This window comes from Leuciscus leuciscus (assembly GCF_965113295.1).
Source record: "Leuciscus leuciscus genome assembly, chromosome: 2".
Classification (NCBI taxonomy): Eukaryota; Metazoa; Chordata; class Actinopteri; order Cypriniformes; family Leuciscidae; genus Leuciscus; species Leuciscus leuciscus.
This window is the reverse complement of record NC_138726.1, coordinates 49,397,735-49,410,916: the sequence shown is the minus strand read 5'-3', so window position 1 is coordinate 49,410,916 and position 13,182 is coordinate 49,397,735. Positions and strand designations below refer to the sequence as shown.

The 13,182-nt window shown below is 37.3% G+C and overlaps 1 protein-coding gene across 1 annotated transcript in view; it reads left to right on the top strand.

The window, feature by feature from the left end:
• Window positions 1-11,607, top strand: part of elp4 (elongator acetyltransferase complex subunit 4) — a 66,751-nt gene extending 55,144 nt beyond the window's left edge. Inside the window, exon 10 of the mRNA XM_082157659.1 lies at window positions 11,027-11,607. Coding sequence (XP_082013785.1) covers window positions 11,027-11,137 — 111 coding nt within the window. The 3' untranslated portion in view covers window positions 11,138-11,607. The remainder of the gene's footprint in view (window positions 1-11,026) is intronic.
• The last annotated feature ends 1,575 nt before the right edge of the window (window positions 11,608-13,182 follow it).

The following is a 13,182-nucleotide window of genomic DNA, read 5'->3' as shown; positions in this document are numbered from 1 at the left end:
TTGTCTGTCTCTATCTATCTATATATCCATCTATCTATATATCCATCTATCTATCTATCTATCTATCTATCTATCTGTATAACTGTATATCTGTCTGTCTGTCTGTCTGTCTGTCTGTCTGTCTATGTCTATCTGTCTCTCTCTATCTTTCAATCTGTGTCTATCTATCTATCTTGTCTATCTATCTATCTGTATAACTGTCTGTCTGTTTGTCTGTCTGTCTGTTTGTCTGTTTTTTTGTCAGTCTCTATCTATCTATCTATCTATCTATCTATCTATCTATCTATCTATCTATCTAGCCTATCTGTCTGTCTGTCTATTTGTCAGTCTCTATCTATCTGTCTATCTATCTATCTATCTAGCCTATCTGTCTGTCTATTTGTCTGTCTCTATCTATCTATATTGTATAACTGTATATATGTCTGTCTGTCTCTGTCAATCTTTGTCTGTCTGTCTCTATCTATGTCTGTCTCTATCTTTCAATCTGTCTATCTGTCTGTGTCTATCTATCTTGCAGTCTATCAATGAACCCCTGGTATCATTCTGAATGATCTCTGCAGACTCTTTGCACTGACCCTCTTTAACTCTTAAATATGTAGATCCTCCAGGTCTGAAATTATTTCAATGTGTGCGTTTCTCTCTTTGTCCACGGTCATTATCCAACAACACTCATATATGCATGTGAATTGCGTTGGATACGGTTCTCCTTTCATTCTCCTTTCGGGGCTATATGTCATTGTTGTTGCCAGTAGGCTGTGTGTATTTATTTAGGGGTAATTGGAGGGAGAATCTAGGGGGTAATGAAGTGTATCCACTCATGGCTGCTCCCCTCCGCGCAGGACTCAGCAGCACAGCAAGCCAGCATCACATCGCCAGAATGCTTATTTTATACCCAGGTGGACAAACACAATTACAGGCCTCGTCCTCATTGTGGTGGCCCAGAGTCTGAAGCAATCGTTTGTGTGTGTGTGCGCCAGATTGGCTGTTCAGTGGAGCTCGAGGAAGACCTTTCAGTGTCTCGGAGCCCTCTGCACCCCTGCGGTTTTCTTGCCTGGCCCTCTGGAGCGGCCGTATGATTTTTCTAACACCTCCGGTATTTAACTCTGTCGTGGAAAAGCAAGCCGGACGCTGTTCATGATTTACATGTCATTTGCTGCCTCATATTGTGTGAAATTCAATTGCACAGCACAAACTGTAGCCAAGCTCCCGCGCCGGCTCTCTCTCTCTCTTGTGCTTCTCCTCTTTCTTTCCCTACTGTTTTTTTTTAATTACGGAAAGTTTTCCGTCTGAAAAAGTGACCAGTTGGTTACCTATCCTCTTAAGGTGTTGTAATCTTGATGCATTTATTGTAACAGAACCGCACACAAGCTTCGCTGTGAATTGAAATGTTTTTTTTTTCTAGCATATCCAAACAGAATCACAACCATTTACAATAAATGAATGGACAGATGTCTCAGAATGGACAGTCTCCCTCTTCCCTTCTAAAAACATTGCTAGTTTACGTAATAATACATTCACACATATGATATTTTTGTCAGATGTGCATAATAATGTGCCCATACAAATAACTTTTTTACAAAAAATAAATAAAATATATATATATATATTTATTAAAAAAACACCTAGCATCATGAAGCACCAGAAGTAGTGTTTCACTTTCTGTCCTGTGTAAAGTTTTTCAGCATACTTGACGTTTTCTGAGTTTGACATTTTCTTCATTCTTTTAGAGTAGACTTTTTCTTTCAGCAGATGTGAATGGTGTGTATATAGCGTAACAGAGCTGGTGTTTCTCTGATATAATGTGTGCTGGGCTAAACCTGTTGTGACAGGAGAGAAGTCGCTGGAGTGTTGTTGTCTCTCCCCTCTACAGTATGTCCTTCAGTGACCTTCAAATCACTCGCAGCACAAAATTACATATCTGTGTACCTCACATGAGCCACACACACATACAAACTAGAACGACAACTTTATGCCTAGATAGATTGATTGATGGATACAGACGTGTGTGTGTGTGTGTGTGTGTGTGTGTGTGTGTGTGTGTGTGTGTGTGTGTGTGTGTGTGTGTGTGTGTGTACACCACTGTTCAAAAGTTTGGGATCAGCAAGATGTTTTTTTAATGTTTTAAAAAGTAGTCTCTTATGCTCACCAAGGCTGTATTTATTTGATAAAAAATACAGTAAAAACAGTAATATTGTGAAATATTATTACAATTTAAAACAACCGTTTTCTATTTTAATATATTTTAAAATGTAAATCAATACTTTTATTCTGCAAGGATGCATTAAATTGATCAAAAGTGACGGTAAAAACATTTATTATGTTACAAAATGTATTATGTTTCAAAAACATTAAAAAATCGTACCGATCTCAAACTTTTGAGCTGTGGTGTATACTGGATATATAAAGGCCTAAAGTTGTCATTCTAGTCAGCTTGGTGTTGTTGGTTAAGGTCAGACTTGTGACTGTTAAAGAGTAGATTGTGGTTCAATGGGATGGGGTTACTAACGGCAACACCTTTTCAGCGCTGCAGTATGAAGTCCACACTATGCCTGTCTTTGTCCCCACAAGTGCTGTCCTTTAGTTAAAGGGACTCTTTCTTGTGAAGAGTTACAACCTGTGATGGATTACACCCCCAATTCATTAACACTCTGTGAAGCACTTAAACACACACTTAGACTCTCTTTCGCCCGCTTTCTCTTTTTCTCTCTTTCTCTCTCTCTCTCTCTCTCTCTCTCTCTCTCTGTCTCCAAGTTCCTCTCTCGTCCTCTCACACACCCAGTTCTCCTTTTGTCTCGGTTTGATCTTCAGCCTTTCCAGTCTTGCGAAAGCCAAGTCGTCCATACAAAACCCCATCTTTATCTGCCATTATCCTAAAAGAATCCTTTTCCTCTCTCACCCCACCTTCTCTTTTTCCTTCTCTCACTAGCGTTTCTCCTCCCATGTCTTCTTGATAGCTGAAAATACCTGCTGGCTCATTAGCTCCTTCCTCACGGTGCTGCACACGCATAAAGAGCAGCGATGGCTAACAGCAGAAGCCTTTAGCTCGCTGTCACACACACAAATGCACACACTCTCACGCACACTTCCCTTAAGCTTGTGGGCTGCTCTTATTGGGCTGAAGGATTGAGTCCCACACCTCCATTTTTAGGCGCATCAGACAGGAGTTTCTTTTTTTGTGTTCTGCTAGACATTGGCGGGTGGGGGGTAAGACTAGCACGCAACACACACGTACTCTGGAGTGTGATCCAGAGGACTCCACTCAAGCGACTGGTCAGGCCCGTTGAGGGAACGGCACAGTAACCCGTGGCCGACCTCGCCACTCCTGCACGTAATGTGTTTAAACTGTGTTTGAACCCCACTCATGGTTTGGGGGGAGGTGGGAAGGAGGGGAACGGGGACTGTGTTTTGTTGGGCGTGTGGAGAACGGACTGGAAGGGCTTCACATTGTATATTTGTTTGTGGTTCCTTTTGGGGAGTTTATCACTGGCAGTTCCAAGCGCCCTCCAGTCTTTAATGAGCATGAAAGGTCAAAATGGTCAAGAGGTCCTTTCAGAAATGTCACTCTTTTCAATGTAAAATTGCAGAGGAAACAACAATAAGGTGATGGGATGAACAATTAATGGCAGATTATATTACCTGACTTGAACAAAGATTTTAGCCACATTTCTAACATGATTTTAGCTTTTTCCTGTGGCTGCCGGCTCCAATCTGAATATTTTGCGTAGTCAGAGTTGTCAAATTTTATGTATCGTGTAGTATATAGTATGATACAATTTTGTACAAATCTGAATCTCAACATTGTAATCAATGCTATTGAATAAGATTGACCCATTTCTGCATTCTTTTCATTTGTTAAAAGTTGAGTAATGTATTCCATCTTTAAGGTGACGTCCCACTTGCCAATTTGAACAATTCGATAATCCAAAAATTAACAATTGTTATACGCTGTATTAAAATTCATTTAGTTACTTTAACCTGTGGTTGTTTGAATTTAGTTTTCAGAGCGTACTTTGCTGTAAAAGTACACTGCTGTTCAAAAGTTTGAGATTTCTTTAAAAGAAATGAATACTTTTATTCACTTTTATTGAAGCATTAAAATGAAACATTTATAATGTTTCAAAATGTTTCTGTTTCAAATATATGTTGTCCCTTTTCTATTAATTAAAGAATCCTTTGATTTCCACAAAAATATCACAATATTGCTGTTTTACTTTTCTTTTTTTTTATTTCTTTTTTTTTTATAAATGTCGCTTTTGAGAGCAGAAGAGACTTAAAAAAAAATATTTTTAAAAATCATACTGATCCCAAACTTATAAACGGTAGTGTATGTTTAGTTTCAGTGAGATATTTATATTCAATAACTGCAAACTGTCCGGTCACTGTTTTCCTATTTTATTAGTCATTTACATTTAAATGAACCCTGAAAAATGCTCGGTTACACAATCATCATGTATAATAGTCACTTTTTAGTAACACTTTATTTTACAGTGTCCTTGTATCACGTTACATGTAGTTTCTATATTAATTACTATAAATTATGCATAACTACATGCAACTAACCTTAAACCAATCCTAACTCTAAACCTATAGTAAGTACATGTAGTTAATTAATATTGCTCAGTACTTAAATGTATAACAAGGACACCTTAAAATAAAGTGTAACCCACTTATTTTATTTTTCTATATGATCTGTTGAATGATACACACAGATTCATGTAGGACAGTGGCTTGGCAGTTACAACACGCAGATAACGTCCACTTATATTTCAAATGTTTGTGTAACTCTCCACAAAAGGGTTAACAAGCATTTTGAGAAGCTAGCAGAAGCGGAGGTGGTGTTCCTCGTGATACACTGTCATATCATATACTGCCTTCATTTCTCAGCTCAGCCAATCGGATATGAAAGCAGCACTTACACGTGTTTGTCCTCTGTGCCTTTTGCACCCCAAAGTACCTTAGGGGCGTCCGCCTCTGCATTCATATTCCGGCCAGCCAGTCCGCAAGGGTCTGAAGCCCCCAGCGTACATCCAACACCCATCCGACAGCACCCAGGGTCCATTCTCATGGCACCTCTCCAAATCCAAATGAGCAGAGAGGAGTGAAAACTCCCCCTGGACTCCTGACCTCTGCAGTCACTGGCCTAAAGACTCGGAGCACAGTGGACACAGCTGACCAGAGGGCGAGGTGCAATGAGAACGATACTGATTGGGGTACACAGTTGGGCTTTTTTTATTATCTCGGTTACTTTTACTTGTCCTCGGGTGCTTGTCACTTGGCTTGGATTGGATTTTGAATAACGTGCAAATGAAAAAGAAAATTGTGATAATTATAGTGCTGACGCCAGAAGTTATTACTTCACATTATTTCATGTCCGATGGTTCTGATATTATGTAGGCCCCCCAAATTGCACATTGTGAAATAGAGCTGTGTTTAAGAGCACTAACTCTTGGTGCTTGTTTAAACATGGTTAATTAAAAAAAACTCACCATGCAGAAAACACAAATGGAAGTTTGCCAAGTAGTGTGTACGGATATATACACATACATTTAATGTATATATAATAAATGTAATTTAATATATATATATATATATATACACACACACATACACACAGATTAAAATACGTGAGTGAGTGAGTGAGTGAGTGAGTGAGTGAGTGAGTGAGTGAGTGAGTGAGTGAGTGAGTGAGTGAGTGAGTGAGTGAGTGAGTGAGTGAGTGAGTGAGTGAGTGAGTGAGTGAGTGAGTGAGTGAGTGAGTGAGTGAGTGAGTGAGTGAGTGTGTGTAAATACATAAAGAGGATCCCGTTATATGGTAAAAGAAGCCACTGGGAATCCTTAGCTTTCTTAAAAATTCAGTACAGTGTTGCTTCAAGAATCACATAATGTCTGTTCCCACTGTTGTGATTTGTGATGCTCTTAATGCATTGATGATGGGTAAAATTACATAATGCTAGAGTTTTAGGAGATAAAGGAAACGGAAGAAAGTGGGGTGGTGGTCTTCGGAGAATCATATTATACGGGTCATTGTGATCTGTGTGGAATAATAATGGTTCCAGTTACACTAAGCTGGTCTTCAGGAACCTCTCCTGTTGCCCTGAAACATGTATGTGCCTCTAAAGAATTTCATCAGCATTTAAAAATAAGAAGCATTGCTCTGGAAAATGTGCTCTTGTCTGTCAAACAAAAAGGCTTCTGGACATGTACAGTGTTATTGCATGGGATATTTAACATGTTTAAACTACAGTTTGTGCTTCTATGCATCATTTAACATTTTGCTTACGAAACGCAAAGCTTGGTGAAACATGAAGACACAAGCTTATTGTTAGTGTTGGGAATCAAGAGTTGGTTATTATTCTCAACTGGTTCCATTTAATATCAGAATCAAATTATTTTCATGATGTTCAGTAAGGTTAACAGGTCTGGCATTCATTCGCCAGTTTTTTCATTTTTATTTTTAGAATTATAATTTAAAAAAATTCATAATAATAATTATTATTATAAAACATATATTTGGTTTACATTGCATATAAATATATATAGAAAGAAAAAATATCTGTATATAAACCAGACATGTATGTATGTGTGTGTGTATATATATTATAATATATACATATATACATTTGAAGTGGATCAAAAAAGTTAATCAAAATTGTCCTAAGACAAGAACGGGTATTGTTCAAAATTCATGTATATCTTTGATGAAAGGTTTTGATCTACTTCAAATGTTGACTACTGTGTATGAAAATGTGTTGCAAATGCATTACACATTGTGATCTATTCTTGGGTGAAGTGAAAAACTTATTTTTGACACTATCCCAGACTTTTTGAGTTGTGGTAAGTTAGTGTGAATTCAGGTAAACTGGGCTACGTGCTTTTCAAATTTCCTAATTTCCCTAATTTCACCCCCTAAGTCTGTTACTTCAATCCAAACTCCTCTGATCCCAAAGCACATTACATTAAGTGTCTTAAAACACAATCTCCTGTGAGATTTGTGGTGATTCTTCACAAGTGCCAGTGTGACCAACAAGTAGTAGCTGGAGGGCTTTGAAGCTATTATCAGTGTGAGGTTTTGTTCGGCGTGGAGTGTTATTTGTAACCCTCTTAAGGAAAGCCACTCTTAATGTTCCTCTCGAGAGCCTCTTGTAAATCACTTCAAGTGTTTTAAACTGATTTTGTTCAAGTGAGTTTTTGGCAGAAATTGTTCTTGCTGTTTGCATAAAGCACTTCATGACAATGATTGCCTCTTAATAATCCACTCATCCCTTTAATGATCCTAGAGGTTTCTATTGGCTCAGTTGGTTGTCTTTTCTTTATGTTTTAAGTGTGTAATTTTCTTGGTTAAAAATTTCATTTCTCCTATCGCCGCTTAATGTGCAATTATAACTAAACCATTGTGGTTTTGTTTGTTTGAAATGCTGAAACTGCAGCATTGACTCAACCAGTGATGTGAGTCTCAGGTGGGGTTATGTGTTTGTTCGATCTGTGGCGGACAGCTGAAATATTCAGGAAATCTGTTTAAAAACAGTCAGTATTATTTTAAGTCTAGATGTTTACTACCTAAGGATGTGTTTACACTTCGCTTGGTATTCACACAGTCATTTTTAACACTAAACCTGAAGATACAAAACAATAAAAACATATTGTATTGCTTGTTGGCAGCATTCATAACAGAGCACCCTTAGATTTAAACTATACCAAATGCATTATGGGTGCACAGTTCCTGCATTTCCGCAGACAGTGTGTTCAAGTGTGTGTCATGTTCAAGTACTCTGTCACACTCTCTAGTATTGATCGGTCTAGACTGCTGGGAGGCTGAGAGTAGTATATGAAGGGATGATGATGATATTAAATATTGTATGCAATAATGGGCTTTGAAGAGCCAAGTCAAAGTGGTATGGGTTTTTTTTTTTTTTTTTTATTACACTTCAGTGTCTTCAAGTCGATGGACTGTTTAATGCTAATCTTTAGGAGCTTGTATGCTTTGCAAAGTAGTGGTTGTGACCCAGTTTTTTTTCTTGGAGGCCCTGGAAATATTTAACAACTTTTACAATATTATATTTATTTAAAATATAATTTAATATGAATATTTTTAATATTACCTTTGTGAAATATTATATCACATTAAAGCCAAGTAATATTTTTTTCTTTTTTTAATTACACTTCAGTGTCTTCAAGACAAGGGACTGTTGAATGCAGATCTTTAGGAGCTTGTATGCTTAGCAAAGTAGTGTTGAAACCCTTTTTTTCTTTGAGGCAATAGAGTAAATAAATACTATTTAATCAGATGTTTTATATATATATATATATATATATATATATAAAATTGCCTTTTTATGCATTTCAGTGACTTAAAGACAAGAAAATGTCTCATGTTGCTTCTGTGCTTTGTGGTTGCAACCATTTTTGAGTAATAAATATTAGCCATTTTTTAAAATATTATTTCATTTAATTAATATATATATTATGTAATTTTTTTTTAATTATTATAATTTTTTACTGTAAAAAGCTAACAGTTCTCCCCCTGGCCCCTGCATATCATGGGCCATTTTTTTGCCTGCCAACTCCTTTTTTTAAAGAAATAGGTACAAATTGATGATGTCATTATGTACTCACCCTCATGTGGAACAGAAAATGACATTTTTGATGAATTTATAGCTCTTTTAGATACAACAACATAGTGACCACATCCGTTAAGCATTTGGAAAGGTTTTGAAACGACATGAGGGTGAGTACAGAATTTACATCTTGTGGTGAACTATCCCTTTAAGTTCCAGCATTTTCCAATCTGTAGATCCCTTCTCATGTTCTTCAGAATTCCTTCTGATAAGCTTAACATTTTGATCCTGGGTGTCTCCTGATTGGGATGCATCATAGCCTTGAGGGTTTCAGTTGGAAAGGATCTGAAGCTCTTAAAGGCGTGTGGGAAGGGCTCAGGGAAATTACAGATTGTCCTGAGCTTCCACCGGCCTACCTTTTTAGGAACATGATTTACCTGCCGCTCAACAAACAATAGGAGATTTAGAAGACCATTGTTTGGCGGGAGATAAACATCAACCTGAGGAAAAAAAGGTCACCTGAATCAAGGCTGCAGTTGCAGGTATGTTTGGCTTGTGGCGATTTACTGGCCATACAGAACTGCATTTAATCGTGCACTTGACTACTCTTGACACTATGTGTGTGTGTGTACCTTGTGCTGAGCTCCCTCATTAGCCTCTTTAGCACAAGCTTTTGGCGTAGCTCATTGCCTTGTTAGAGATTAGTGCCCATGTGGGGCCAAGTTACCGTAATAAAACGCTTGATTCTAATGACTCTCCTCTAAGCCGTAACTCTACGCACAAACCGGCAAAAAGCTTGAGCCTCCCTGAAGGGTTTTTAGCAGCACGCTAACAGTTACACTTCTCGGACCATTTAAGGTGCATGGCCAAGCGTCTAACCCGATTTGTGTTCACACACTCTGTTTCGTCTGTCTGCAAACATGGGCTAGGATGTTTTCTCGCCTGTCTTTAGTCTGCAGATCTTCGCTGTGGAGGCAAGAAGCTGAAACAGGCATCACTGGCTAACGGTGTTTGTGAGGACTTCTTCATTTAAACTCATCTCAGATTGTAAAGGCTTAGTTTGTTGTATTCAGCAATATACACATGCTTTTTTACAGTTTTAAAAGTAAAAAAATAAAGAAAGAGAATTGCATCGTTTTTTTAGCAACAAGGTCAAATTTTATTTAAATCAATTGTGACTCAAGTCTGCCTTGGCCTTTCTTTTCCCTTTTGTTTTTGTCCTAACCAGCTACGATCACAACATGAGTTCTGTTACGACAGAGTGTTTGGCATGGTAATTATTATGACAATGTTGATATATTTGGTCTTGGTGGAATAGATCTGCTATTCTGCTGTTGTTGTTATTGCTGCTGCTGCAGAGCAAGTATGGGACTTGCTACTCCTAATACATAAACGATACGCTGCTGTGAGCAAGTAAGACATGCTGCTGCTGTACTATAGAACATTACCCGTAGTAGATCTATACAGGTGGAGCTGGGGAAGGTGGAGGGTTTCTGAAAGCACTCTGCAACGCTACAGCAAATGCTAACCAGTATTTGGAGGTTGAGCAGCGAGCTCATTGGCTACTGATACAGCAGGAACCAATCAGCTGTGCCCTATAGAGAATGATGTGATTGCAAGCAAATTGAGTTTTGGTATGATATTGGACACATCATGATATTGGACATGAACAAGTCGCAAGCTGACAATCTAGATATCGTGATGGATGTTTATATGGTTGTCAATGAATGGGAGGATGAATATCATTTTGGCTTTAATAGGATTTCCCCAATAAATTGGCAAGAATAAACCTGGTGTCCTCCGTGATTCCTTTTCTTTCTGACAAAGCACTTGAACTCGACGAGCTCGTAAGCACGACTGCAGAAGTGGGAAGTAGGACATTTTCTATTAGTACGTGAAGGCAGCATAAACCATAAACCTCTTTATGTAGGATTTCATACTCTCAGTGAGGACAGAAATGATTTGACTTTGTAAACTTGTCAGCACCTTGTCACACCAGGTTAGAACACAATACATGTATTGTGTGTATGTATATATATACATTACCGTTCAAAGGTTTAGGGTCAGTAAGATTTTTATTTTATTTGATAAATTATACTTAAATTCAGCAAGGACACATTAAATTAATCAAAATTGATCAAATATCTCACAGTTTCCACAAAAAAAAATGAAGCAGTACAACAGTTTTCAACATTGATAATAATAATGCATGTTTCTTGAGCACTAAATCATATTAGAATGATTTCTGAAGGATCATGTGACTCTGAAGACTGGAGTAATGATGCTCAAAATTCAAAATATTATTACTCTTATTTATTTTTAATCAAATAAATGCAGCTTTGTTGAGCGTAAGAACCTTTTCAGCTGCTATAGTGATTCAGTTTTTATGATTTTGTTTGTAGCTTTATCTTTTGCCCTCCACATTATTCTTTCAGCCTTCCTCTTACATCCTCCCTCTCTTTCTCTTTCAGAGACTGCACTTGCCTCCAGACCTGTCAGAGACGGTGAGTCGAGTGAGTAAAACAGAACTGGCAGCAGGATGTGGTACCACTGCCACGGGCAACAAGCACCTAGATTTCTAGCGGATTCCCATCCTTCCTGCACCCTCCCCCTCCAGTTCCCAGCACCACCCCTGTGATGTTCAAGGGCAGGAGAGCGCTGGAGCTGCACTACGACAACACTAGGTTACGGTCACACCTGCACTGACACGGTTTCTGTGAATATTAGTGAAAGAGATTAAGATGGCACAGCGTTTAGTAATTACACAACTTGGAGAAGAACGCAAGACAGTGATATTCAGTGTCACAAGAACTTGACAAGCACCTGTTGCTCTCTTTGGATAAAGCGAGAATGTGACGCAAATAACGATAACGTAATTTGGCTACCGGTGTCTTTTCAGTGCACTTCATGGCTTCCTAGGGTTTATAAGCTTATGTAGCTAATAAATATTTAGTGTCAATAAAGTTTGTTAAAAAAAAAAAAATGTCATGTTTTTATTCAGGTTCAAAAATAAACGTGGTTGCAGAAAATGTTTTTATCACGTTTATTTTTTCTTGATTGAATTATTGAATTCGGAACGTTCCTTTAAGCTGTATGATTAATTCAGGTTCATAAAGTGGCTCTGTTCAGGATATAATTAATTAAAGGGGTCCTATTATTATTTTAATTTTTTTCTGTAGTGTGTAATGTTACTGTTTGAGCATAAAAACGGTCTATAAATTACAACGTCACTCCAAAGAAGATTTTCTCTATTACATTGTAATATAGAATTTTCTTCCGAGAACAAACACGTCACAATATTCCTCATTTAAATCGCCCTGTGGTGAAAATCAAGCTTTTAATGTTGTTTATATGTCTGTGTGGTGATTTGAATATGCTTTAAGACAAACGATGTGTACGCTTGAAACAGTTGGCCAATCACAACACACTGGTCCAGCCGGCCAATCACAACACACTGGTCCAGCCGACCAATCAAAGCATGTTGCGCTTTTCAGAAGGAGGGGCTTCATAGAGACAGGAACTAAACAGAGCATTACTGACAGACTGGGAAGAGAGGTGCTGCAACAATGTAAAATATGTGAAAAATAAGATGAGTTTTGAAAAACCAAGCATGAAAACCTAATCTAGTAGAGCCTAAAAACACAATCAAGACTTTGAAAAGGGTAATAATCAGTCCCCTTTAAAGCTGAAATGTTTCTTCTTTTCAAAGTGTCCATTAGGCCTTTTGTGGTTTAAATGGTACTTTTCACTGGACAGAAGAAGAATCTGTGTCTTATTGTTTTCACTCAGCCAACAGATATTCTCCAGTAAGTGAGGAATCTTTACATTCAGGAGTTGAGAGATGTTGGAACAGATCTGTGGGTTGTACTTCATTACGCAGTAAAAATGCTGTTAAAGTAATGGGAATCACTATATTGAGAATAATGGTACGTTTTTTGGGGGAATTATCTCTGACCTCATTAGAGTAATGAAAATTTATGAGGAAAATGTGCATACATTTGAACTTTAGTTAATTTTCCAAAAAATTTGCTTTTTTTCCTGAAGGAATTATCATTTATTTTGCTGTGAAAGGTGTCCTGGACATTTTCATAATTTTTTTAATCAAAGCATTTTTTTTACTCCACAATAAGATACTGCATTTATTTACAATTTAATTACAATAAGATCCTTTTGCATTTATAATATTCAACATAAATTCAATCTGACGTAACCCGGGTTGACTTTATGGGGAAATGTATTTGTAATATAAAAATGTATGCATGCATAAAATGTTCATTTCTGCTAATAAATAAAGCTGTCTGTGAAAGCATGTTTTCATCAGGCAAGTATGTTTTTATACGCGCGTTATTCTTTCATAGCCTCATTTTCGTTTGTTTGTAAGTAGATAAAGCTGTCAGTGTTCACAGTTTTTATTCTAACCTTTTTTATTTTTGTGAATTACCTCAGTTTATTTTGAATTATTTGAATATGATCATCTAGTTTTCACAATTTTTAATTTAAGCAGTGCAATTAAATAGTCACATGAATATTTTTAAAGAACAAACATAGTTTCTCAATTAATTTGAGCTCATAACTGCATGCACAAGGTAACAAGACTGATACTCTTTTTGATAGTGAAATATAACAG